The 27985-nt window shown below is 43.5% G+C and overlaps 1 protein-coding gene across 5 annotated transcripts in view; it reads right to left on the bottom strand.

The window, feature by feature from the left end:
* The window catches only part of LOC144505226 (C-terminal-binding protein 1-like), a 98525-nt gene that overhangs the window by 58481 nt on the left and 12059 nt on the right, over positions 1-27985 (bottom strand). Inside the window, exon 1 of one of the 5 annotated variants that reach the window (XM_078231235.1) lies at positions 7159-7299. The exons of the other annotated variants lie outside the window; for them this stretch is intronic. Within the exon in view, the coding sequence (XP_078087361.1) occupies positions 7159-7165 (7 nt within the window). The 5' untranslated portion in view covers positions 7166-7299. Of the gene's footprint in view, positions 1-7158; positions 7300-27985 lie in introns of those variants that run through there. 5 annotated transcript variants of the gene reach the window in all.

The raw sequence follows: 27985 nt of genomic DNA, 5'->3' as shown, positions 1-27985 counted from the left end.
CAGTAACTCTTCGCAGTCTCAATGTCAGTCAGCACAGCATCAGAACATCAAACTCAATCATTCCTCTAACCTGTACCTAACCTGGGAGTATTTTATGGAGCAAGGTAGGTTTAATTTAATTGCTCTACCTAACCTAGAAGTATTTGAAGAGGAAAACAGAAGGAATTTGACCCAACATTCATCACCACGAGCACTTGTTGGGGCAATGTAGTGAGAGCTTTACTTGCTTGCAACCAATCCCAATGCTAAGTTCACAGTACTCGAAGGAGTGGTGTATATAATCTAGGGATGGTTAATATGGTCAATAAAAGCAATGGGAGCAGGCAGGTTTCCCCTCCCAAAACCTCAAAGAGAACTAAATACAAATTTTGTGGGGTTTTATGTAAAAAGGGAAACGATAGCAGTGGATATATCTGCAATAAACTATGATGCTTAATCCACTTTTGCATCATACGAGCCAGTAACTCTTGCGCGTGTATAACCGTCTGCAGTTTCCTCAGCCGTGGCTCAGCTTCCATTACCGATTAGATTGTCTTTTAAGGTTAGTGCCCACCTATTACAAGACTCATTTGCAATAGTGTACATCAGTTTAAAATGATCACCCATTTTAATAAAATAAATCCTACATCATACATTTAAAAACGGCCTGCTCTTTCTGGTAACTCTAATTTCCACCATTTCCTGCCCAGAGTTGACAGCGCAATTAGTCAATGTGTGTAGATACACATAGGTGTGGAGCTAGGCCCAGTGCCATCACTTGTAGAAACATCACATCCAAATAGGGCTGGCAACTGACTGGGTGAATTATCAAATTTATCTATAAATTTGCTAGATGCTGGAATAGAAGCACACCCTGTTGTACTATTCAATGCAGTACCTGATGAGTTTAAAACTTGCAGCATCATTTGAGATGTCACCAGAATATTGTTCCTTCAAATGGTGAGAAATACCAATGCATCAATTACACTCTATAGACTTCAAGTACGCTGCGTAATCTTCGATTTCTGTGTTCAATACAACTATCACAATAAGATTATATGGAGGGGGATGGGAGTGTCTCAACTCTCTGTCTAGAACTCCAGTTGCAAACTGGAGGTAGCTCTGGGGATCTTTCTTTAGATGTGGGAATCACTGGCAAGGACAGCATATATTGCCAATGCTGGATTACCCTAGAGTTGGAGGTGGAGGGGCTTTCTTCTTGAACTGCAGCAGTCCTTATGAGGAATGTGCTTCCACAATTCTATCAGATAGGGAGCTCCAGGAATTTAATGCTGACAATAATGGAATAGCACAGATATATGCCCAAGTCAGGATGGTGTGCGATTTGGATGAGAATTTGGAAGGTGATGGGGGTTTACTTGCCGCCCATTACATGCACATCTTCAAACATTGGGAAAGAAAAGACACAAGTACTAAACAAGGGGTTCCAAATGTTACCTTATTCAAACAGAAAGCAACCCTTCAAATACAATAATGACGCGGACCCTAAACCCACAACTTGCTGAATTACTTTTACGGTCAACATGTCTCTTGCAGAATAGTCATGGACATAAAAACATTTTTACTGCACTGTAATAAACTCTGGATCGATGCATACTTGGTCCGTGAGTTACTGCCTCAATCAACACGACCATTTCCCATTCACTCCAGCACAGAGCTCTAAACTCTAATGGGCATAATCACTCACAACAATCACCGATAAATCAGAGACATGGAATATAACTGAAATTCTTGAAGTAGCATGCCTTCAATATAGCAATTTCAAATGTACCTTGCACTGTGTTAATTAAAAAGCACTAAGAAGCCATGCACGGCTTTTACTTTACAAATTTACTCCATCACAAAATGTCACAGACAGCCCACACTCTGGAACACACTTTTCATCTGGCTGCTGAAGCCAACATTGCAGAGGATCAAATACGCAATTATGTCATTTTAGTACCAATGGCAATACCAAAGTAAATGTCAAATTCACTAAGGCCTGTGGTAGAAAGGCTCTCTGCATTTCACAAAAAATGAGCTTTACCAAAGCATGCCATGACCACCATCATCTAGAAGGACAAGGGCAGCAGGCACATGGGACTCCCCTCTAAGTCACTCACTATCCTGACTTGGAAATAAATTGCTGTTCCTTCACTGCCGCTGGGTCAAAATCCTGGAACTCCTTCACTAACAGCAGTGTGGGTGTATCTACACCTCAGGAACTTCAGCAGTTCAAGAAGGCAGCTCACCACCACCTCCTCAACGGCAACGTGGGATGGGCAATAAATGTTGGTCTCCCTAATGATGCCCACATCCCATAAATGAATTTTTAAAAATGCTTTCATGAATCTAACATTTCAGTGCTGCCACAAGCCACGCAAGACCTGCATGCAAGGAATTGGCAGCAAGACTGGTAGTAAAACGAGCAATATGAAAAAAATCAAGACAATTAGAATTCCGTATCTCTCGATATATAATTACAAGGCACGGTGACACTGATGCCTCATAGTGGCAGGGACCCTGGTTCGATTCCCAGCTTGGGACACTCTCTGTGCAGAGTCGTCACGTTCTCCCCATGTCTGCATGGGTTTCCTCCAGGTGCTCCAGTTTCCTCCCACAATTCCGAAAGACATGCTAGTTAGGTGCACTGGCCATGCTAAATTCTCCCTCAGCGTACCCGAGTGTGGCGACTGGGGGATTTTCACAGAAACTTCATTGCAGTGTTAATGTAAGCCTGCTTGTGACACTAATAAATAAAACTTTTTTTAAAAATTGTACTGACACTACATTAAATGCCGTCGTCAGGCCATAGCTCAGTCGTAAAACTCCCACCAAAGAATTAAAAAACTGTTGTGGCATTACAGTGGAATGCTGGGGGAGCTACAGTGCGGTTGGAAAGACTCCAAAGCTCATCTTGTGTACATGCAGAAGTTCCTACACCACTATTCGCAGACCAGGGAACTTTTCCAATCTTCTGGTCAACATTTATCCTTCAATCAGCACCTAAAACAGGCAATCTTGTTATTTATTTCATGAGCATTTACGGGACCTTGATTTGAACTAATTGATAGCTGCATTTCTTATGTTACAACAGTGACTTCAAAATGGAGGATTTGATAGCACAAGTAAGAGAAACAGCGTCTGCTGGAAAGTGGGTCGGTAAATAGAGAACAGTTCAAATAATTGGCAAAACAACTAATGGTGAATGTCGTGGTGGGATTTGAACCCAAAATTCTGGTCCTCTGTACTACTGTTCCAGTGCCATTACCGCCACGCCATCATCTCTCTGCCAAAGGGGATAAGAGAAGATAAAATGATGCCATTGGATTTCAAATATGGACTTAAAATTCAATGTGATTGCAACTTTACCCCACAAGTGGCAATGCTGAGCACGCTGAAACTGAAGTATTGTAAGTTGTTCTTTTGTACTTGATTCATTGTCTCTTACATGTACATGAAGAGAACTAATTTGCACAGAGAAGAGGAAGGACAGGGTTGAGAGGTTAAACTTGTCCCTTTCAAAGAGCCAACAGAGGAATGACATGCTAACTGCCCCTTTTTTGCTGTATGATTCCATGCCTATACTAAAGCACTGCATTTTTTTCTTTCCAAAAGCATACTTTATTTATAAAAATTATAAAACTACATTGCAAAATATTCTGAATTGAATATATTCACAGTGGCACAGTGGTTAACACTGCTGCCTCACAGCGCCAGGAAGCCAGGTTCAATTCGACCTTGGGTGACTGTCTGTGTGGAGTTTGCACATTCTCCCCGAACGTGCATGGGTTTCCTCCCACAGTCCAAAGATGTGCAGGCTAGGCTGATTGGCCATGCTAAATTGCCCCTTAGTGTCAAGGGGATTGGTAGATTAAATATGTGGGGTTATAGGGATAGGGCCTGGGTGGGTTGTTTTCAGTGCAAGCCTCATGGGCCGAATGGCCTCCTTCTGCACTGTACAATTTCTATGATTCTCCGTACAGCATGTTCCACTCATGCCTCAACACAATTTAAATACTCTTGATATTCACATCACACTATATAGCCTGAGGGGTTCTGCAATTTCCAACCCTGCGGTGTTCTATAGCTAAAACGCCTTCTTAGACAATGACCTGTCCCAATGCACTCCTGTATCAGCTCCCTAAGGTTTAGTGCGCTCTTCAGCTTGTAGTCCTGGACCTTGGAATGTGCCAGTCTGCAACACTCGGTTGAGGATAATTCTTTGCACTGGAAGACCAGAAAATTTCGGGTAGACCAAAGAGTTTCTTGCCCTGTGAATAACCAACCTTGACAAAAACCACTGTGTCTCTCTCCAGCCCTTCTTTGCAAAGGCATGTTCCAGAAAGCGGTGGCTAATGGCCTCTTCCCCACCACAGCCACCTAGAGGAGGGGAGAGACTCCAGGCATGTACTAAAGTAAAACTGTAAAATGCTTGAGGACATCAAGTTTATCCTTTCTTGACGGATCATTTTACCACTTTTAAATTGTTCCAACGACTACCGACCTACCCCAAAATCCATATTAATTAGAATATACAGCATGTTCCTGAGCTTTTATAACAGATATTAGAACAGCTTGCATTTAGATAGCCACTAAAACATAGTAATACATCTGAAGTGCTTCTTGGTAGCATCATCAAACAAAGCTCAACAAACCATAGGAGTTATTGGGCGGGCGGGGAGGAGAGAGAGAGAGAGAGAGAGAGAGAAAAGAGAGATGAAAGATGGGTTTTAAGGGATATCTTAAAGGAAAAATAGTACAGAGGTTTAGAGGGAGAATTTGAGCTTAGGGTCTCATCAGCTTAAGACATAATGATTGGTGATGGATCAATGAAAATCGGGGATGTTCAGGAGGCCAGAATTAGAGGAGCACCATTAGATCGGACAGCCGGAGAGCTAAAAAAAAAGGAAAGATAGGAAGAGAAAAAGCCATGCAAGGATTTGAAAAGGACGACAAAAATGGTTAAATCGTGGCGATGTAGGTCAGTTAACACAGGGGTGACAATGAACGGGATTGGTGTGAATTAGGACAGCAGAAGATGGGCAGCTGGCAAGGCTTGCAATAAAATAGTTACGGCCACATGTAACAAAGATAGGGATGAGGGTTTTGACAGGTGAGCTGCAGTGGCAAAGTTGGGAGATGGAAACAGACGAACCTAGTGATGGCAAGGATGTGTGACTGGAAGCTCATTTCAGGGTCATCATATGTCACAGCTCAGTCTCAGACTGATCGAGGGAGAGGAATGGAATCAGCAGCTAGGGAACCATTGCAATACATAAATATATATAGTTGGAGAAAATTTTCACTGAGGCAGGGTATCAGACAAGTTTTCTGACAATTTAGAGAGTGTTGGTGAGGTAGATTACGATGCTACCAGCACACTGAAGAATGATCATTCTTTTAGGATACGGCTGCCGAATGGTAACTTGTAGACACCAGAGAAATGGCGCAGGAGTGAGAAAGGATGCTGAGTCAAGTGATTATCTGGCTATGGCTGTGGCCGAATAAGACTCCATTTAATGGAGTCTTATTCGGCCACAGACATTGGGGGGGGTGGGGGGGTGCTGTCAATGGTATCGTCAACGGTGTCAAAGGCTACAAACAAGCAGAAACGAACAAGGAAGGAGGTTATCAAAATCAACTGGGATGTAATTTGTGACATTGACATGATCTGTTTCAGGACAGTAGTTGGGCAGAAATCAACCATAGGAAGCTGGGAAAGGCGGACACCAATTTGGGACCAATTTGGGAGGCAACAGCACATTCAAAGACTTTGGAGATGAAAGGAGTTGGAAATGGGGCAGTGGTTTAGGAGGCCAGAGGGGTCAGTGGTTGGTTTTTGAGTAGAAGGGCGATGATGGCAGGTTTGGAAGGGAAGACAGTACCCAAGGAAAGAGAATCATTAACTATATCATTTAATAAGGCAGCCAGTGGGGAAATTGGGTGGTCTGCAGTTTAGTGGGGATAAGGTTGAGGGCGGGGGGAAGGCGGTGGGCCTCAGACAAGATGAGCTTGTAATGATTATGAACACACTGCATAATATAGTACGTCATACATTACAGGGAAATTGTTACATAACACAGAGTATGCTGATGTAACGTAACATCACATTTATCAAAATACATTGAACATTACTGAGGTAAAGCACTCCTTTGTAGCATTTCTTTAAAACTTAAACATCAATAATGCTTTTTTAAAAAAAGGCTTAACACTTCCTGTCCACTGCATTTCAGCCAGAACTGCTTGGAGCAGTGTTGGTTAATAGAACTAGTCAGCTTCCAGCAACCAAATGTAGGGGCTAAGCGAACTAAGCCTGTCAAGAGACCTGCCAGAATCACAACTTCAGATGGTTGTGAGAAGCACGATCCCAATCAGTTGGTATAGGAAGCGAGAGGGCATCAAACCTAGTGGCTAACATCACAGCCAACTACAGAAAAGAGTTAATCACACAGAAACATCCATTCATTGCATCAGTTCCCCCTGCGCAAGCACCTTGCCCTCTACTGATCAGGCTACATTTCCATTAAATATTTTCCCCCTTCCTCCACACCGAATGTTATGCAGCAACTCGTGTGCTGTTAAATTTTAAATCACTCCACATTGCCTTGACAGGCAGCACTTATCTAATTCCTTTCAGAACATAGGTTGGGCTGGGTTGGGCTGGGGTGGGGTGGGGAGGGGAGGGGGGGCTGGGGAGGCAGAAGAACAACAGTTAAGTTTTACAGGATGTTAGAACTACATTTCATTTACGTTCTAGCTTCTAGGCCTTTAACTGAATTTTTTTTTATATAAAGAAAACCGTTCTTGAATTGGCTGTTTGCATCCCAGCAACAACATGGTGCTCAATGTTCTGCACTCTGCAACAATAAAGCAGTAACCTCCCTGCCAATAGCTCCGAGGAATACACAGAAACCTCTGTTCAAGTCCGTGTTCAAAGAGCGGCAGGAACAGTAGCAAGCCAGCTGCTGCAACCCCACCCTGACCTTACTAAGGGAAAAAAAATCAATCCCCTCCCCCTACAACCCTTGCAATATCAGTACAGCACAAGCGAACACTACAAATATTTGAAAGTCTGCATCTAAAAGTGCGGGGAAGAGCAGGAGAGAGAGAGAGGGCAAGGGCATGTGAAAGGGAGAGAGAGAGAGAGCGACAGCGAGTGAGAAGGGAGGAACTAACCTTGCATTCCTGTCTTTACAGCTTTCTCCACAGGCTAGGCCAGTTCAGGGAAGCAATGGAGAATGTGCAGTGTGTGGATCTACTCACTTTCCACACACACACACTGCTTCAAGACAAACCAATCAGACGCAGACATTATTCAGTGCTAGCCAACCATGACAAAGCTCATTAGCTATACATCTTGCTCTTTTGGTTAAAGAGCCCGAACCACTAACAGTGGATTTTATTCAGTGGGATTTTTTTTTTAAGCCATTAATTCCCACCGGGAAAAAACCCGAACAAAGCGTCAGTCAGCCTCCCTTGGGAGAGGCTAAGGATAAGATGTCGGGAACAGCACAGCGGCTTTTGAGTTAATTCAGCCAGCCTCTCTGCCTACCGTCTCACAAAAATGTGCCTCGTACATCCCACAGCACCTAGAGAAATAATTATTGTAAATAATATATTTACGCAACAAGGAATTTGTAGGTCATATCTCAAGAATAGCCATCAGCTCCCTGAATGTGAACGATAGCCAGAAAGCTACAGAGTCCCAGAAATCCTCAACTTTAAAATCAAATTGATTTGAAGGCAAACTTAAACCGTGAAAGATGCTTTGGCTCACTGTTTAGCAACACAAATTAGTACCGTCTTAAAAATGTTTGCATCCTGTTTTGGCATTTTTTTTTTACAAAACCTCACCAGGTGAGGGGTGCCCACATTGGGAACTGGAGCATTATACATCAGACTTATCGCAAATCACAGGCAGAAGTCCCAGAGTTTACTCTGTTCAACCCCAAATTAGGGGCAGCATGGTGGCACAGTGGTTGGCACTGCTGCCTCACAGGGCCAGGCACCTGGGTTCAATTCCGGCCGCAGCTGACTGTCTGCGTGGAGTTTACACGTTCTCCCTGTGTCTGCGTGGGTTTCCTCCAGGTGCTCCCATTTCCTCCCACAGTCCAAAGGTGTGCAGGTTAGGTTGATTGGCCATGGTAAATTGCCCCTCGGTGTCAGGGGGATTAGTTAGGTAAATACGTGGGGGTTACGGGGATAGGGCCTGGGTGGGATTGTTGTCAGTGCAGGCACAATGGGCTGAACGGCCTCCTTTTCCACTGTAGGGATTCCATGATTCTTCTATTCTGAGATATAGCACAAGTTAAATTCTGTGCAAAGCTCCTTCTTCAGAAAATGCCCAGAGCCACTGATTTGATACTCAGTATCAGTCTTCTTGTTGTCACAACACTTGTGACTTCATCACTTTTGCATACCTGGCCTTGACTGCACTGAAGATTACCACAGACGGTGGTCAATATTTCCCCCGCATCTCCCCACTTATCAACACACAATAATTTCATGGATACAGGGATTCGCAAAGAGCAAGGAGCTCACTGCTTTAAGATAAAACCTCCAAGTCACCCAGTGACTCAGGTTTCAACACGAGGTGAGGATGAAGAATGGAGTGACTCCCTGAAGATCGTTTCAAGCCCCTCATTATCTGGAAAAGAAATCTCACGAGTGTTTTGACATTTGCCACGGGGAAAATAGAACACGGACGTAGCTTCCCAAGTTGTCGAACAACCTACTGCTGGCAGAGGTTGTTATAATGTAACTAATGGTAACATGCCGAGAAGGTCAGCTGACCTGGTATAAATGGAAAGCAACAACAGAAAATGCTGGAAAATCTCAACAGGTCTGACAGCATCTGTGGAGAGACGATAGAGTCAACACTTGGCGTCTGGATGATCCTTCGTCAGATTAATTGGATAGTTCATCCACTGGTAGGTTAGTTAGTCCATTCTGACGGAGGGTCATCCAGACTCGAAACGCTGGCTCTATTCTCTTCACAGATGCTGTCAGACCTGCTGAGGATTTTCCAGCATTTTTTTGTTTTTGTTTCAAATTCCAGCATCCACAGTATTTTGTCTTTGTATAAATAGAAAGACAAAGGGGATTGTGGGCAGGCATTTGTGGCTCAGGGAATGGCCCAAGTGGTTTCTTTATTAAACCATTTCTTTGATTTACTTTGTGAAGTTAGTTCTTTTATTGCTTGCAACTGGAGTTATCCTCACTGCCGGATGAACAGAGGTGATCTACAAAAAGAAAATGCCAGCCAAAAAGAGATGGCCAGAAGATTATCTGCCCACCTTTGCATCTTCCACAATAGCACAATTCCGGAACTGGTCATCAAGCCCTGTAGACTTGAATCAAATCTCAGTAATTGAGACAGTTGAGCACATAACAGAGAACTGTACATTTCTAATGTGTTTGGGGAAAAACAATATGCTAAATGAAAATCACTTTCCCATGACAATGTAATGTGGACGTGTAAATTCCTGACCTGTAATTTTTAGATTAAAAACCTACCAAACACTGATCCTGGATCAGGATCACCAGACATCGAGAGCTCTCAAGAACCTGTGGTAGATATGTTTCACAGTCCATGTCTGCCAAATACTACAAACCCACCACCATCTCCACAAACCCCCCTTTCCCAGAAGTTGTTAATTTAGAGTTATGGAAAACACAAGAGTGATGACTGCCTTTGGGTGTTTATATGAGAAAGGGATCAATACATGACTATCACTGAACAAACAAGGGTGGTGCAATAGAAATCAAACTTTTCACTTGCAGAAAAACAAGGATTTGGCTAACAGAACTCCACGTGTGACTACATAACATGTAATTCAGAGCCCGTTCAGACACATACATCATACTCTCCGAAACAGTGACTGAACTTGCCTACAAAATTCCAGTGCTGAGTTGCAGATTGCACCCTTGTTGCTGCCCTGGTAGTGACAAAATCCAGAGGCACCAGAAACACTGGGGAAAGTTAACAGGTTTGAACGCTGATGAGTAAATTTAATTAGTATCAACTTGTCAGCGTAGGGTACAGCTGACCCAAATCCTAGAATCCTATAATACAGAGAGCCATTCAGCCCATTGTACCCCTGCAAGCTCTTTTAAAGAGCTAATAAATTAATCCCAGTCCCCTGTAAATTTTCCCCTTCAAGCATATCGCCAATCCTTTTGAAAGTTACGACTGAATCCATTTCCATCACCTTCAGAAAGTGCATTCCCGATTAACACAACTTTGTTTTTGCACTCTATAGCTCAGTTTATAAAGTTAAGGACCCCATATGCTTTTTTAAACAACTTTATAATATCATCCTTCCACTTGCAAAATGCAACTTGATTATAAACGACATGCATTATTGAAATTGGTTTCAACAAGGAAGAAACCTAGAGCTAGGTCCAGTGGGCCACAGAGAGGCATACCACCGAACCTCTTGGCTATCAATAGTTACTCTGAAATACAACAGGGGAATTTAACTTCACCAAAAGGTATTGAATAGTTCAGATCAACTGCCAATAAGATCTCAGGGAACCTGAGAAAAATTAAAATTTGGAAACTCCTGTTTCATTGTTGGTTTCCGACAATTAGGAACATACGAGTTAGGAGCAGGCCATTTGGCCCCTCAAGTCTTCTCCACCATTCAATAAGAACATGGTTAATCTGATTGTGGCATCAACTCCACATTGTGTCTACCCCAACCTTTGACTCCCTTATGAGTCAAGAATCGATCTACCTCTGCCTTATGATTCAATGCCCCTCACTCCACTCTACTCTGGGGAAGAGTATTTCAGACACTCACAACCCTCAAAAAAATTTCTTCTCAACTCATCTTAAATGGGACATTCCCTTATTTTTAAATTACGGTTCCAGTCTCTCCCACAAGGGGGAAATTTCTTTCAGCATCCACCCTGTCAAGTGTCCTCAGTATCTCATATGTTTCATTAAGATCATTTCCCATTCTTTTTAACTCCAATAAATACAGGCCCAGCCTGTCCAACCTTTCCAGGTATCAGTTTAGTGAGCCTTCTCTGAAATGTTTCTCATGGATTTTATATCCTTTTTAAAATAAGCACACCAAAACCATACACAATGCTTCAGATGTGGTTTCACCAACAACTGTGGCAATAAACAGCATTCCATTCTCCATCCTCATCACTTCCCGTAGCTGCATACTAACTTTTCCTGATTCATGTACCAGGACACCCAGATCCCTCTGTACCTCAAGTTCTGCAATCTCTCACCATTTAAACAATGTGCTGGTTTTCTATTCTTCCTGCCAGGGGTGCAGATTAGATGAATTGGCCATGCTAAATTCTCCTAACTGTACCCGAACAGGTGCCAGAGTGTGGCTACTAGGGGATTTTCACAGTAACTTCATTGCAGTGTTAATGTAAGCCTACTTGCGACTAATAAATTAACTTTACAAGTTCATATTTTCCCACATTATACTCCATCTGCCAATTTTGTGCCCAATCATTAAAGCTATCTATGTCCCTTTGCAGACTGCTTATGTCCTTTTCACAATTTACTTTCCAACCTATCTTTGTGTCATCAGTAAATTTAGCAACCATACCTTCGGTCCTTCAATCAAGTTATTGATATAAATTGTAAATAGTTGAGGCCCCAACATTGATCCCCATGCCACACCATTCCTTACATCTTGCCAACCCGAAGGTTAATGCCTACTTTGTTTCCTGTTAGCAACCCAATCCTCTATCCACGCGATACCTTGTCAAATGCGTTCTGAAAAATCGAAGCCGAGCACACCAGCAGGTTCCCCTTTACCCACGCTGCTTATTTCTTCAAATAACTTCAATAAATTAGTCAAATACGATTTCCCTTTCACAAAACCCTGCTGACTCTACCCGATTTCATTGAGATCTTCTAAGTGCTCTGCTATAACCTGTCTATAAATGGATTCCAACAATTTTCCTAGGAGAGTTGTTAGGCTAACCGGCCTAAAGTTTCCTGCTTTATTCTTCTTCCTTTCTTGAATAGAGGAGTTATATTCACTAATTTCCAATAAGATGAGACCTTTCCAGAATCTAGGGAATTTTGGAAAATTGAAGCCAATACATCCATCTCTGACTTTAGGATGAAGTTCATCAGGATCTGGAGGACTTGTCAGCTTTTAGTTCTTATAATTTTCTTAGTACCTTTTCTTGGGGATTATAATTGCTTTAAGTTTCTCCCTCCCTTACACCTCCTGATTCACAATTATTTCTGAGATTTTTTATATGATCCAGTGAAGACAGACGCAAAATATCTATTTAATTCATTTGCTTTATTTTCCTTTGTCAATTACCCGTTCTCATTCTCGAGAAGCCCACGCTCACTTTATTTACTCTTTCCCTTTTCAAAAACCTGTCACAACTCTCATCTGTTTATATATTTCTCACTCGCTTTCTCTGCTACTACAATTTCTTCCTCCTTATTAAGCTTTTATTCATTCTTTGATGTTCTTTATATTCTGTCCAATCTTCTGACCTGCCACTTATCTTTGCAGAATTGTACTTTTTCTTTCAATTTGACACTATCTTTAACTTAATAAAAGCAAATTACTGCAGATGCTGGAATCTGAAATCAAAAGAGAAAACGCTGGAAAATCTCAGTAGGTCTGGCAGCATTTGTAAGGAAAGAAAAGAGTTTTCTTTGGTACAGGGATGATGGTCATCTTCTTGAAGCAGGCAGGAACCTCAGATAGGAGTAAAAAGAGGTTAAAGATGTCTGTCAGTACCCCTGCCAGCTGGTCTGCGCAAGATCGGAGTTGCCTTCTGTGGGTTAACTTCCAAGAAGGCTGATCTGACATCTGCAATGGTGACCTCAGATATCGGTTTGACCGAGGTTGTCGGGATGGATGACAACCCAATCGGATTCTAGATCTTGATGTCACCCTCAAAAATTGTGCCTCTAACATGGCTGCTTTTTTCCTTAACCAAGATTTCCCCCACCTGTGGCTGACAGTGCACTCAACTGGGTTCTTGCACCTCGTCCACTTTCCACCTCATTAGCCTTTGCACGCAAAGGATAATCCTGCGCCATTTCCGCCAGCTCCAGCACGATGCCACCACGAAACATATCTTCCCCTCCAACCCCCATCAGCATTCTGCAGGCACCCTCAGTGACACCCTGGTCCACTCCTGCATCATGCCCAACTCCCCGCCCCTTCCCACCACTCCATCCCTTGCAATCGCAGAAGTGCAATACCTGCCCCTTTATCTCCTCATCTTTCAAGGCCCCAAACACTCCTTCCAGGTTAAGCAGTGTTTCAATTCCACTGCTTTTAATTTGGTCTATTGTTTTCACTGCTTCCAATGCAGTCTCCTTTATATTGTGAGGGACTAAACACAGATTAGGTAACGCTTTGCAGAATACCTTTGCTCAGTCTGCAACATGACTTTCCTGTTGCATGCCGTTTTAATTCAGCACCTGGCTCTCATGCCCGCATGCCCATCCTTGGCCTGCTGCAATGCTCCAGTGAAGCCCGGCGCTAGCTGGAGGAGGAGGAGCAACATATTATCTTCCAGTTACAGCCCTATGGGACTCGCCGCTGCGTTTGGCAGCTTTAGATTGTGACCTTCTCCTCCATCTCAAACCCCTTTTTAAAAAGAAATTCCTTACATGTTTTGCTCTGAAGTGATTTTATTGTCACGTGTACTGGGATACAGCGAAAAGTATTGTTTCTTGTGCGTTATACAGGCAAAACATAATACTCATGAAGTACATAAGGAAAAAGGAAAAGGATAGGATGCAGAATATAGTGTTGCATAGGGTGAAGTAAAAAATCAGCTTAATATATGGTAGCTGCATTCAGAAGTCTGATGGCAGCAGGGAAGATGCTGTTCCTGAGTTGGTTGGTACATGTCTTCAGACTTTAGCATCTTTTTCCCGACAGAAAAAGGTGAAGAGAGCATATCCAGGATGTGTGAGGTCCTTGATTATGCTGGCTGCTTTTCTGAGGCAGCGGAAAGTGTAGACAGTCAATAGATGGGAGGTTGATTTGCGTGATGGACTTGGTTACGTTCACAACACTTTGTAGTTTCTTGCGATCTTGGGTCAGAACAGGAGCCATACCAAGCATCCGGAAAGGATGCTTTCTATGGTGCATCTGTAAAAATTGGAGTGTCGTAGCGGACATGCTGAATTTCCTTCGCCTCCTGAGAAAGTAGAGGTGTTGGTGGGCTTTCTTAACTATGATGTCTGCATGGAAGGACCAGAACAGGTTGTTGGTGATCTGAACACCTAGAAACTTGAGGCTCTCGACCATTTCTACTTCATCACCATTGATGTATACAGGGACATGACCTCCACTACGCTTCCTGAAGTCGATGACTATCTCCTTGGTTTTACTGACATTGAGGGAGAGATTGTCATCACATCGTTTCACCAGATTCTCTATCTCTTTCCTATACTCCATCTCGTCATTGAGATCTGACTATGGAGTTGGAGCAGATTTGGCCACACAGTCCTAAGTGTACAAGGATTATAGAAAGGGACTGAAGACAGAGCCTTGCAGCGCATCGGTATTGAGGATAATTGTGTAGGAGATGTCATTAGCTATCCTTACTGAAGGCAGTCTGTGGGTTAGGAAGTCGAAGATCCGGTCGCAGAGAGAGGAGCAGAGCCCTCGGCCACGGAGTTGGGAGACAAGTTTTGTAAGAGTAATGGTGTTGAAGGCTGAGCTGTTGTCAATAAATAGGAGTCTGACATAGGTGTCTTTGTTAGCCATGTATTCGAGGGTTGAATGAAGGGCCACAGAGATGGCAACGGGTATTGCAGTGATAGGCAAACTGTAGTGGGTCCAGACAATCTGGAAAGACTGGAGTTGATGCACTTTGAAACACTTCATAATGACGGATGTCAGAGCCATCGGGCAGTAGTCATTAAGGCTCGCTGCCTGGCTTTTTGTTGGTACAGGGATGATGGTCGTCTTCTTGAAGCAGACAGGAATCTCAGATAGGAATAAGAGGTTAAAGATGTCTGCGAGCATCCCCGCCAGCTGGTCTGTGCAAGATCTGAGTGTTCGTCCAGTCGCCTTCAGTGGATTAACTTCCAAGAAGACTGATCTGACATCTGCAATGGTGACCTCAGATACCAGTATGAGCAAGGTTGTCGGGGTGGATGACAACCTCTCACTGATCCCCTGCTCAAAACAAGCATAGAATGCATTGAGCTCATTGGGGAGGAATGCATTGTTGCCGGCAATTATATTCACCTTCACCTTGTAGCCTGTTATGTCTTGTAGGCCTTGGCATAATTGATGGGTGTTCGTGTGGCTGGCCTGGGACTATGGCTTCAATGCAACTCTCCCTCCTCACACAAGGCCCAGGCTATCTGTCTTTTGTTCTTAAAGCCGCTACTTTTTGTTGCAATCTCACACAGATCTAAGACATTCTCCCTCCCGTCAGTTCTGAGAAAGGACTCAATATTAATTCTGCTTTCTTACTTTCTTTCTTGCCAGATCTTAGTTTTTCGAGCATTCTCTGTTCTTCAGATTCCAGCATCTGCAGTATTTTGCTTATTCTAGATCTTGATCTCCAGAATTAAGGTCATCCTCTCTCTATTGCACCAACATCATCCCTAATTAACATCCCTAATTACCCCTCCACCGTTGCTTAGCTTCCTGTCCTTCCTGAATGTCACGAAGCCTTGAATATTCAGGATGTAGTCTTTGTCATGCTGCAGCCATGTCTCTGAAATGACCATACATTTATTTGTATTTGCACTGTCAATTCATCTGTTTTGTTGCAAATACTACACGCATTTAGATATAGTGCGTTCAGTTCAGTCATATTACAATTTTTGTAACCTCTAGTCTAGCCTTATCTGCTGTGCTTAGATTTGTGCACTCTGTCCTTCCCTATCACACTCTGATTTCCCCTATTCCTACCTTGTTCTCTCATCTTGTCTTCTCTAGTTATCACATCTTCTCAAACTCCAACCCTCGTACCGTGCACCCCACACTATATAGTCTAAAGCTCTGTCTATCACATGGTTATATGACATGCCAGCATGTTTCAGACGAAGACCATCCAAACGTTACATCTTCCACTTTCCCCCATACTGGTGCCAGTGCTCCATGAATCAAAACCCATGAATCATTTCTCCCACACCAATCTATGAACCACATATTTAATTCCTTTAACCTTATTTACCCAATACAAACTTGCTTGTGGCTCAGGTAGTAATTCAGAGATTACCAGCTTTGCTCCTCATACTTTAAGCAGAACCTCTTTCCTAGTTCTACTTTTTGTTGTTGGCACCTACATGGACCACAAATACTGGATCCTCCCCCTCCCACTGCAAGTTCCTCTCCAGTCCAGAGCAGATCACAGAAATCATAGAAACCCTACAGTGCAGAAAAGGCCATTCAGCCCATCGCGCCTGCACCGACAACAGTCCCACCCACACATTTACCCTGCTAATCTCCCTGACACCAAAGGACAATTTAGCTTGGCCAATCAATCTAACCCGCACATCTTTGGACTGTGAGGGGAAACTGGAGCACCCGGAGGAAACCCACGCAGACACAGGGAGAACGTGCAAACTCCACATAGTCACCCAAGACTGGAATTGAACGCAGGTCCCTGGCGCTTTGTGGCAGCAGTGCTAACCACAGTGCCACCACACTGCCTTTCAGAAATGCTGAACCCTATGGTCAGGTAGGCAACACAGCCTAGATTCCCGCTCAACTGAAAAGCTATGTCTACCTGTCTATACTGCCCCCAACTACCTCTGCATTCCTATTAATTCCCCCACTTGAATGGCTTTTTAATAACATGGTGCCATGGTCAGTTTGCTCAACCATACTGCAGCCACAGCTTTCGCCCATACAGGCGACAATAACCTCAAATCTGTTCGACAATTGCAAAGGCTGAGGCTCCTCCACTTCTACATGTGGGTCCCCATAGTTGCCTCATTTGCAATCGCACGCTCCTGTCCACTGACCAAATCAGAAGCTTGTATCCAAAGTGGTGTGACTCAAAAACAGAAAATGCTGGAAAATTTTTGTTTTTGTCTCAGATTCCCAGTATTTTGCTTTTATCCAAGTGGTGTGACTGCCTCCTGCTACGGAATGTCCAGGTAACTTTCCCCCTGCCTCGTGCACCACAGCTTCCACAGTTCGACCTCTAGCCCAATGACTCGGAGCTGAAGCTCCTCAAGCCACAGACACTTACCGGGGAGGCACGGTGGCACAGTTAGTACTGCTGCCTCACAATGCCAGGGACCCAGGTTCAATTCCGGCCTCGGGGGACTGTCTGTGTGGAGTTTGCACGTTTGTCCTCGTGTCTGCATGGGTCTCCTCCGGGTGCTCTGGTTTCCTCCCAGTCCAAACATGTGCAGGTTATGTGAATTGGCCATGTTAAGTTGTCCCTTAATGTCAGGGGGATTAGCAGGGGAAATACATGGGGTTACGGGGATAGGTTAGGATTGTTGTTGTTGCAGACCCGGTGGGCCGAATGGTCTCCTTCAGCACCATGGGATTCTATGAGTCTATATGTTTGGTCTCTATCACACCAGCATCCAGGAACTCCCACTTTCTGCAGTCGCATTATATCACCTGCCTTGCCATCTTAGTTATGTTAATTATTCATTTATTTTTCTTACTTTACAATTAGTAAACACTGCTACTCTCAATAACCTTTATTGTTGCAAATAAACGTTACTCTGTCTAATAAAACCTTAAAAATAAAACTTTACAATTACCAATTAGTTACACAGGATTTGAAAGTACCAATCACTTACCTGGTTTCCCTGGGATGTCACACTTTTGACTTCTCCCAGAATACAGCTGCTCCACTCTGGAGCCATGGATTGGAATGGACCAGACAGCTCTTGTAGGTGCTGCTGACTGCCTTCAGGTCCTCTTTTCGCCTGATTCCCTGCCTGCTGGTCTCCAGGACAGACGGATATCATATGGACAGCAGCTTCCATTTATATAGCACCTTTCACTTAGTGAAACGTCTTGAGACATTTTACAAGCAAAATCTGACACCAAGTCACATAAGATGATGTTAGGCCAGATGATCAAAAGCTTGGCCAGATGTAGGTTTTAAAAGAATATTTTAATAAGAGGTAGGTAAACAGGTGGATAAATTTAGAAACGGAATTCCAGAGCTTGGGGCCTTGGCAGCTGAAGGCTTAGCCGCCAATGATGCAGCGAGTAACATCTGGAATGCTCAAGGCGGCAGAATTTGGAGGACCAGAGATCTCAGGGAGCAGCAGGGTGTAAGGCTAGAAGAGGTTACAGAGCTAGGGAGACTGAACAACATCTCCCTTCTTTGTTTAGTTATGAGTAACTCCACTTCAGACTACTGCAGAAGACTCGCTCAATATTCATCTTCTGCGAAAGCAATCTTATAACCATACTGACTTAGCTTCAAATCTTACAGTCCAATGTTCACTCACCTAAATGGGCTCCCAATTATCTCAAATGTGTTGATTCCATAAAACTAATTGTCCAGTGAATATCCTTCTGGAGCGTTCCCCATCTCTACAGCTCCGAGAACACCAATCTCTTGTCTATCTATCTCCACTCCCTTCACCTTACTATTTATTGGTGGCCACCTCAGCACCAATCTCCACAATTTCCTCTTTATCTTACTCTCCTGCATCTCCATTGATTTCTTCTCCTTTCAACCCATCTCCAACCCAGCTGTTGGTCACCTCTCCCAAAATCTCCTTTCGCGAGTGTGTTGCCTAATTGCGTTGTTGCTGAGCACTCTGGAATGCTTAATGCATTAGAGGCACTCAACAAACATACAGATTAAGAGTAGGCGACTCACCCTCACAAGGCTGCTCCGCCATTTGATAAGATCATGGCTGATCTGATTGCAATCTGTACCTCCCTATGCTCTTAGAGTTTTGACTGACATAAACCCAAGTTGCTATAATAGTCTTTTGACACTTGAAAGTCCCGTGCGTGTGCGTGTATAAATTGTACCTCAGCCAGCTTTGCAAGTTGTTTTAAAAAATAAGTTTTGTTTCATACAGATCAATTATTCGGAGTTTATTGAAAGAAGCCAGTGTCTAGCGGTAACAAAGGTGAACAATTGGTCATTTTAGTGAGCCAGTTAAACATTTATACTTATGGTGCTGCCTGTGGAGGAGTGGGGCTAGTGAAATCGCACACTCCTCCCATCCTGCTCCTAAGTGATGATATTGGAGGATAGTTGGTGAAAGACATGTTGATTGCAGCACTTACCACTCAAAGGAAACCTAATAGTGATAGCTCATTCTAAATTGTAGCTAACATTGCAAATGTACTTGCTTTCCGTTCTGGCGGAAAATAATTTCTCTCCCCAAGTACTACATAAAGCCAACATTTTCAAGTACGAATGAATTTTTACTCTGGGTTCACATCACAATCGCACATCAGTTTTCCTGTGCATAGAATTATTTTACCAGCTTTATACAAGTTACTTTGCTCCTGATACACTTTTGTCCTTTAGGCTTATCTGAATGGGATCGACAACGGTCAGAACTGAAAGCAAGTACACTTGATACCCTCGGTTAAACTTCTTGCATCAGATGTCAATTAACCCTAGTTACGCCGCTCGAAAAATTCAAGAACCAAAAACTAACCAAAAGGTTTGATCGACAGCTAGGAGAAGCAACTTACATTAAGTAGTTTGAAACTGTACTGCACAACGTTGGCAATAAAGTATTAGGTTGTTTTAATAACAACATTCCATGGCACAACTTCTGGTGTTAAAGCAAAAATTCACCTCAAATTGATGGGAGATATTTCTCTTTCCCAATTAAATATTCCTCTCACCTTCCCATATAAATGCAAATTGTTTCTCACTTCTCTTGAAGCTGCAACTAAAAAGTGCACAATTCCACAGGCCTTGCATCAGTTGGCACTTTAGAAGCATACCCACTGGAGAGCTTGGGTGCTTTGGGACCAGCAGCATCCCCAATCCCGAGACTTTCCAATATGCATGGCTCACCACAACAGGCAACTTTCCGATTCTAGTTTAACGCATTCGCCGAATACAAGTTAGTGCAGATTCAGAATTTTCAGTCAACAGCTTAAGTTATTTTGTACCTCGAAAGAAAAGCCCAATTTGTCTTGCAAGCTTCAGATATGAAGTTTCATATATTTTTAAAATAAAAAAATATAATAATGGAAGAAAACTGGGAATAACGGCTTTTATTATCAGTTGTGTGAATGTTCAAACCCCTCTCTAAGCCTTAAGCACATAATCGAGGTGAACATTATAGTTCAGTGGGCAAGAAGTGCTACATTCGCGAGAGATACCACCAATCTTTCAGCTGAGTCATTATGACAAGACCCTGTTGGTAAAGATCCTACAGCAAAGAGGAGCACTAAGTTCTCCCCAAACAGCATCAAAAGATCATTCATCCCACTGGTGTTTGTGGTGTGGGGCTGGCACAAAACAGCTGTGCAACTGTCCACAAACAATTATTACACTTCAAAATTTGAGACAGAATAAGGGGGCTTACAACTGCAAAGCTTTTCTTCTTCAGTAGCGTATCTAACCTCACTTGAAGCCTGTGTACTAGATCATATCAAAAATAAGAAAAAGTGAATTGATGCATCAACGCAGGATATTTCATGAACTTCCTTGACACCTGATAAATATCTCCACTGAACAGACTGATCAGATTGTCAGAATCGATAATCTAATTCTCATCAAGAGTCGCAGATTTTTGTTTGCGCTGAACAAGACAAGGCTTGGAAATGCCGCACCCTTCCGTGTCAGATTAATCACAATCCTCCTCCAAAACCAGAAGAGCACTTTCTGCATGTAGCACAATTTCCATTTCCCACTCACTCATTCTTATAACCAATTGCCAGCTTGCACCAAATTACAGGCAAGTTTGCCTTGTGGTCAGGAATCCCCCAGACTCATTACATGTACAGTACGTACACAGGCACATGACATGGCAAGGAAAGACCAATCTCACCCATGATTGCTCACTTTATTCAGTAGACGGTGAAACCTTGTACACCACCTTTCCCAATCGCTAACAATGTTAACTCCTTGAGATAAAAATAAAATCTTCTGGACAATTACAGGAAGGAACTTTGGAAAATTCTTCCCCAATTCCCTAAAGTAAACAAGCAAGTTCTAAGAGATTGTGGTTGCCCATGACAGCCATCTGATATAATTAACCTTTGCATTGGCTCAATTTGTTATAAAGATCACAAGAAAATATTTTTAATAATCAGATTAGTTCCAGATTTCATTTTCAACTTCAGCTGCACGGTAGCACAGTGGTTAGCACTGCTGCTTCACAGCTCCAGGGTCCTGGGTTCGATTCCCGGCTTGGGTCACTGTCTGTGTGGAGTTTGCACATTCTCCTCGTGTCTGCGTGGGTTTCCTCTGGGTGCTCCGGTTTCCTCCCACAGTCCAAAGATGTGCGGGTTAGGTTGATTGGCCATGCTAAAATTGCCCCTTAGTGTCCTGGGATGTGTAGATTAGAGGGATTAGCGGGTAAAATATGTTGGGATATGGGGGTAGGGCCTGGGTGGGATTGTGGTCGGTGCAGACTAGATGGGCCGAATGGCCTCTTTCTGTACTGTAGGGTTTCTATGATTTCTATGATCTCCCATACCACAGCCCACTTGATCTCCCGATACCACAGCCCACTCGATCTCCCGATACCACAGCCCACTCGATCTCCCGATACCACAGACCACTTGATTCCCCATACCATAACCCCCTTGATTCCCCATACCATAACCTCCTTGATTCCCCATACCATAACCCCCTTGATTCCCCATACCATAAACCCCCTTGATTCCCCATACCATAAACCCCCTTGATTCCCCATACCATAAACCCCCTTGATTCCCCATACCATAAACCCCCTTGATTCCCCATACCATAACCCCCTTGATTCCCCATACCATAACCCCCTTGATTCCCCATACCATAAACCCCCTTGATTCCCCATACCATAAACCCCCTTGATTCCCCATACCATAAACCCCCTTGATTCCCCATACCATAAACCCCCTTGATTCCCCATACCATAACCCCCTCGATTCCCCATACCATAAACCCCCTTGATTCCCCATACCAGAAACCCCTTGATTCCCCATACCATAAACCCCTTGATTCCCCATACCATAAACCCCCTTGATTCCCCATACCATAAACCCCCTTGATTCCCCATACCATAACCCCCTTGATTTCTCAACTTTTACTTCATCCATCTCATTCTTCATTAGTCCAGTCAGTGATCAAATAGATCCAACTTCTTGAGATTTGCTCTGTTCACTGTCAGTCTTGGTTGGATTGAAACTCCAGTAAAAGGTTAGCAACACAGAACACCAGCATGATCTTTCATAGACGTTTTCAACTAGAGTTATCTTGAGTATTTTTCAATTCACATCAGTTGAAGCTGATTTTTCCTAATCCTTAATTGCAAAAGCAGCTTTTTGTGGTTGAATGCTTACATCAACGACTATCGTGGAAACACTACAAATCTAGGTTCAAGGAATGCAGTCCATTCTATGGTTGACAACTGAATGGAGCAGCAGTAAAGCAAGTTTGTTGCATCAGAATGGTTTTAGAATACAATGGTCTGCAATTTCTCCAGGGTTAAACCCACAACATATCCAACTGACAATTTTAAGAAGGAATCTGTACTGTGCTCTAGATACGAGTCAAGCTGGTAATAACTCACAAAATTCAAGAATCAAGATGATGCATTGCTAAGTGCAGCAGTGTGAAGCCTACAGTAAGTTAAGAAAGATTTCAGTTATGTGGAGAAATCTGGGGTTGTCCTTCTTAGAGCACAGAAGGTTAAGAGGAGATCTGATGGAGGATCAAAAATGTGTTTAGAAAGAATAAATAAGGAGAAAGAGTTTCTAGCAGAACTGTGCATAACCAGTAGAAATAGATTTACGGTGATGACAAAAGAACCAGAGACAACATGAGAATTTTTTTTTAAAACAGTAAACAGTTATGATCTAGAATGGTGTCAGATTCTGACACTATTCAGAATAGTGAATTCTGAAGAGTGAATTCAGAATTCACTATTCTGAATTCAGAATCGATTTGAATCACGCCCCTGCCCCCCCACCAACATAACGTGGACAGTAATACGTGCTATATACAAGCAACTATGGATCTACAGCAAATGCAGCCTATAATGAACCAAACAGGATTAACAGGACTTTTACACACAATGTTTGGCTCTCCACGTTCTTAATAATACAGCATTGTAAGCGAGACTATCTACTCCTGTTCCAAGAGGGTGGATGGAGGGCTGCTGAATGGACATGGGGTGGGGGATGAGGAGGGGAGCGTGCCGAGTAGGTTGCAGAGGTCTGCTTCTCTCGCCTTGGCCGCAGCAGGTGATCCAAAAGCGATTGGCGATGGCGCAGCCCATTGGCAGCAGCGGGACCAGCCAGGATAACTGCTCGGCAACTTCCAATTACAGGTTTCCTCCCTCCAGCCCTTGCTGCTCCTCTAATCTTCTACTCTGTCTCTGCAGGAATAGCAAGAGTGGGAAGAAGAGAACCTGTGGAGCAAGTGTGGGATAGACAGTATTGGTGATTGGAGGAGCAGGTCTGTCTCTCCTGTATTCGCTACTCTTTCAATCATAACTCTACAGTCAGTTCTTGCTCTCTCAAACCAACAAGAGTTGTTTTTGTTTTTAAATCTTGAACCAACCTCAAAGGCCGGAACGTGTGTTTAATGGCAGATTTCCAAGCTATCAGAGTCAGAAATCCACCAAGAGGTAGAAATTTCTCATCCCTGCCCAGTCTCTCATAAGGTCCTCAGATGAGACGTGTTATGCATGTCCCTTGTCTCTCACCTTCAGTAATTCATTACATTCTGAGGCAGTTCCCTTCAATAGGAAGGAGGGTAAAATAGTTCCCATCTTAAAACACAAGATAAGCCAAACCCTGTAGCTTAGGTAACTGTGGGCTCTTTAATTGAACCCAGTGGAAGGTAAGATGCTTGAGAAGACCATTACGAATGCAATACTTACAACTTAGAAGGAGCAGAACACATCAGAGACAAATAAAAACAGACAATGCTGTATACACTCAGCAGGTCTGGCTGCATCTGTGGAAAGAGAAACAGAGTTAACGTTTTGAGTCCTCAGAAGAGTCATATGAACTCAAAACGTTAACTCTTTCTGCGTATGCTGCCAGTCCTGTGAGTTTATCCAGCATTTGGGGTTTTTATTTCAGATTTCCAGTCTCCACAGTATTTTGGTTTATTACTGTGGACAACTAACATGGCTTCAAAAACAAAGTCATGTCTCACATGTTTGATTTCTTTTAAAATCACTGAGATGAGGGAGGACCAGTCAACACTGTCTAATTAAACTTCCACAAAGCTTCGGGCAAGGTAGTGCTTTGGCAAGAGCCTTCTTCAGTATTAACCATAACATATTGAGCTGGATTGAGAAATAACTGGAAGATTGTAGTAGATGGGGTTTGGTTCTTCTTGGGGACTGGCGGCCAATGATATGCCACAGGGTTCAATGTTCAGACCACTGATCTTAACTAATTTTATTTATGCTCTAGATGTAGGCTTTGGGAACATGATCAGCAATTTTGCAAAGGTGCTACTATTTGTCTGAGTATTAGCATTGCAGATGATGAGTGCCTGCTCCCAGATCTTGTGTTATGAGATATGGCTCATGATTGTACTTTTCAATGTTAAACAACATTTGCCGCCGTTAAGCACGTGGGCCGGATGAATTCCAAACATCCTTGTGTAGAAGGAAATTTGGTTACTTTAATGCATAGATCCAAAGGTTCATGAGCAATGCCTTGAAGCAACAGCGGGTGTGGTAGGGGGGGTTAAGATCCATTTGAGGCAATTGACTGTAAGGCAATGTTCTCCATTTTATCCTTCTACAAGACATTGGTTAGGACTTCAAAATGTACAGTTTGGTTTCCTCCCACAGTGGGTGATAGTGAAGAGGGTACAGAGGCGGGCCACAAGGTTAATTTCCAGGTTAAAGGGTATTAGTTATCAAGATAGGGTAAAATAACTGGGACCGTACAGCTGAGAGAGGACTTTGGGGTAGAATAGAGATGTTGCTCCAGTTAAATAGGCTAGGGAGGACCAAGCTGGAGGGGAGGGGGATGGTAGTTACTGGGCCACATCTAGGATATTGTCAGCAAGTAGTTCTTTTCTCAGCGAACTGTGGACCTCAAGGATAGGCTGTTGGGCTCATGTAGTTGATGCTGATTTCTTTCATTCCCTCAAGAATTGAACATGTTTCTGGCTGGGGCTGAAAACACCTTGTTCAAATGTTCTGTACTACATAGATGATCAAAACTAGATAGAAATTAAGAGTGGGGAGAGGAAGTTCCCAGTTATTCCCCCCTCAGACATTGACCTGGGTTTTTTAAAAAGTGCTTTTGAGCCTCTCCCAGGAAATATGGTTTCACATGTAGTGGAGAGCGTATAAAAAGCAAGACAGAAGGAAGGCATTATTGCTGTGTAGGAAAAGCTGGATGGGCTCGAGTGTCTTTCTCGTCATTGTTTGTAATTTCAATCCAATCAGTGATGCAGCATTTCCTCAACAATCTCACCAATGCCACATATTACAATAATTCCAGTATATCTATTTCGACGAATACAGTCCTCCCCAGTTTAAGTGTCAGTAGTAGCACTTGCCTTGGAGTCAGGTGAGGGGGAATTAAGCCTCACTTCAGAGATTTAAGCACCCATTCCTCTGGCTGACACTGCATTACAGAGAAGAGATCTCCCTATTGGAGGTGATATGTACCAGGTGAGATCCTGCCTGCTGCGGACAAAAGGCTACTCTATATAACCAGTATTTATCCCTCACTAAATCACATTACCTTTCACTGTGCCTCATCTCGATTTGTGGTAGCTTGGTGTGCAAATTAGCTCCTAGGTGTAGTAATATAACCACAATGACTATACTTCAAAATCCTCCATTGATAATATGGTTTTGGAATATATCATGTCCTTACAAAAAGGCAATGTGAGCCCTTTATTTATCTTCTTCTACCCACTCCCAACTGCGAGTGAGCGGCAAAGCAAAAGATTGAGAACTACCAGCTTGCCACTTGTGCTCATCTTCATTCCCACACCTAGGTATCGCTATACCACATGTAAAATCAGGGGATTAAGTAGGCCATTCCGCTCATCAAATCCAACAGAGCATCTTACGCAGACCCACCAACTCCCGCCCTATTCCTGTGACCACGCACATTTAACATGACTAACCCACCTAACCTACGTATCTTGGGACTGTGGGAGGAAGCTGGAGAACCCGGAGGAAACCCATGCAGATAAGGGGAGAACGTGCAGACTCCACGCAGTCACTGAGGCTGGAATTGAACCGGAGTCCCTACGCTACGAAGCAGCAGTGCTCACCACTGTGCCACCCTTATTATTTCCTATATTTTGATCACTAATGAAGATTCCATCTTATGGTTGGAAAGTCCATGACATTTTGTATGCTTGCATGTTTCAACTGAAGAGCACTTTCATTGTATCATATCAAATTTTGTATGCATTTCATACACTTTAAAACAAAAATGAAGTATAAATTGGGTTCACCTTCTCACCACCTGCAATCCGGAGTAGTGTTCAGTCAATGCAATGCACTATTCTTGTAGTCAGAACAAGGCTTCAAGACAGCCGAGTGAGCAAGTAGCAGAGTGAGGGCTGAAGGGCTTTGGCTCAACGGGCTTAGTCGGAAACGGGCGAGGCAGGGTAAGTTTAATTCTTAGTTTTTAAAAACTTAAAAACAAAGCAAATAAAATAAGGATGGAGGGTCAGGTGCTGTGTTGTTCCTGTATGATGTGGGAGCTGGTGGACCCCATTGTGGTTCCCAGTGAGCATGTCTGCAGTAAGTGTTGGTTGCTTGAGGAACTCCGGCTCAGGGTTGATGAGCTGGATTCTGAGCTTCGGACACTGCGACACATCAGGGAGGGGGAGAGTTACCTGGACGCTGTGTTTCAGGAGCCTCAGTCCCTGAACCTGTCCAACAGGTTCGAGATTCTTGCTACCTGTGTGGACGGGAACGGGGACTGCAGGGACGATGAGCAAACTGACCACAGCACCGTGGTACAGGGAGCCTTTCAAGTGGGGGGAGAAAAATGAAATGCAGTCGTAACTGGGGATAGTATAGTTAGGGGCATTGACACTGTTCTCTGTGACCAGGATCAAGAATCCCGAAGGTTGTGTTGCCTGCCTGGTGCTCGGGTTCAGGATATCTCATCTGGGCTGCAGAGGAACTTGGAGTGGGAGGGTAAAATCCAGTTGTTGTGGTCCACGTAGGTACCAACGACATAGGTAGAACAGGAACAGAGGTTCTGCTAAGGGCTAGGAGCTAAATTAAAAAGCAGAACCAAAAAGGTAATAATCTCTGGATTACTACCTGAGCCACGAGCGAATTGGCACAGGGTCAATAAGATTAAGGAGGTAAATGCGTGGCTCAAAGATTGGTGTGTGAGGGATGGGTTTGAATTCATGGGACATTGCCACCAGTATTGGGGAAGAGGGGACCTGTTCCGATGGGATGGTATTCATCTGAATCGTGCTGGGACCAGAGTCCTGGCGAATTGTATAACTAGGGCTGCAGATAGGGCTTTAAAATCAGTACAAATGGGTATGATCTAGTGGCCATTACAGAAACGTGGTTGCAGGGTGACCAGGACTGGGAACTAAATATCCAGGGGTATCAGACAATTCGGAAGGATAGACAGGAAGGAAAAGGAGGTAGGGTAGCTCTGTTAATTAAGGATATCAGGGCGGTAGTGAGAGACGATATAGGCTCTAAGGAGCAAAATGTGGAATCAATGTGGGTGGAGATAAGGAATAGTAAAGGGAAAAAGTCACTGGTGGGCGTGGTCTATAGGCCCCCAAATAATAACTTCAAGGTGGGGCGGGCTATAAACAAACAAATAACAGATGCATGTAAAAATGGAACAGCAATAATCATGGGGGATTTTAACCTCCATATTGATTGGTCAACTCAAGTCAGACGCAGTGGACTTGAGGAAGAGTTCTT

This window comes from Mustelus asterias, chromosome 16, assembly GCF_964213995.1.
Source record: "Mustelus asterias chromosome 16, sMusAst1.hap1.1, whole genome shotgun sequence".
NCBI classification, from domain to species: domain Eukaryota; kingdom Metazoa; phylum Chordata; class Chondrichthyes; order Carcharhiniformes; family Triakidae; genus Mustelus; species Mustelus asterias.
Note: the sequence above shows the minus strand (reverse complement) of the source record. Positions and strands in the feature narration are given on the sequence as shown.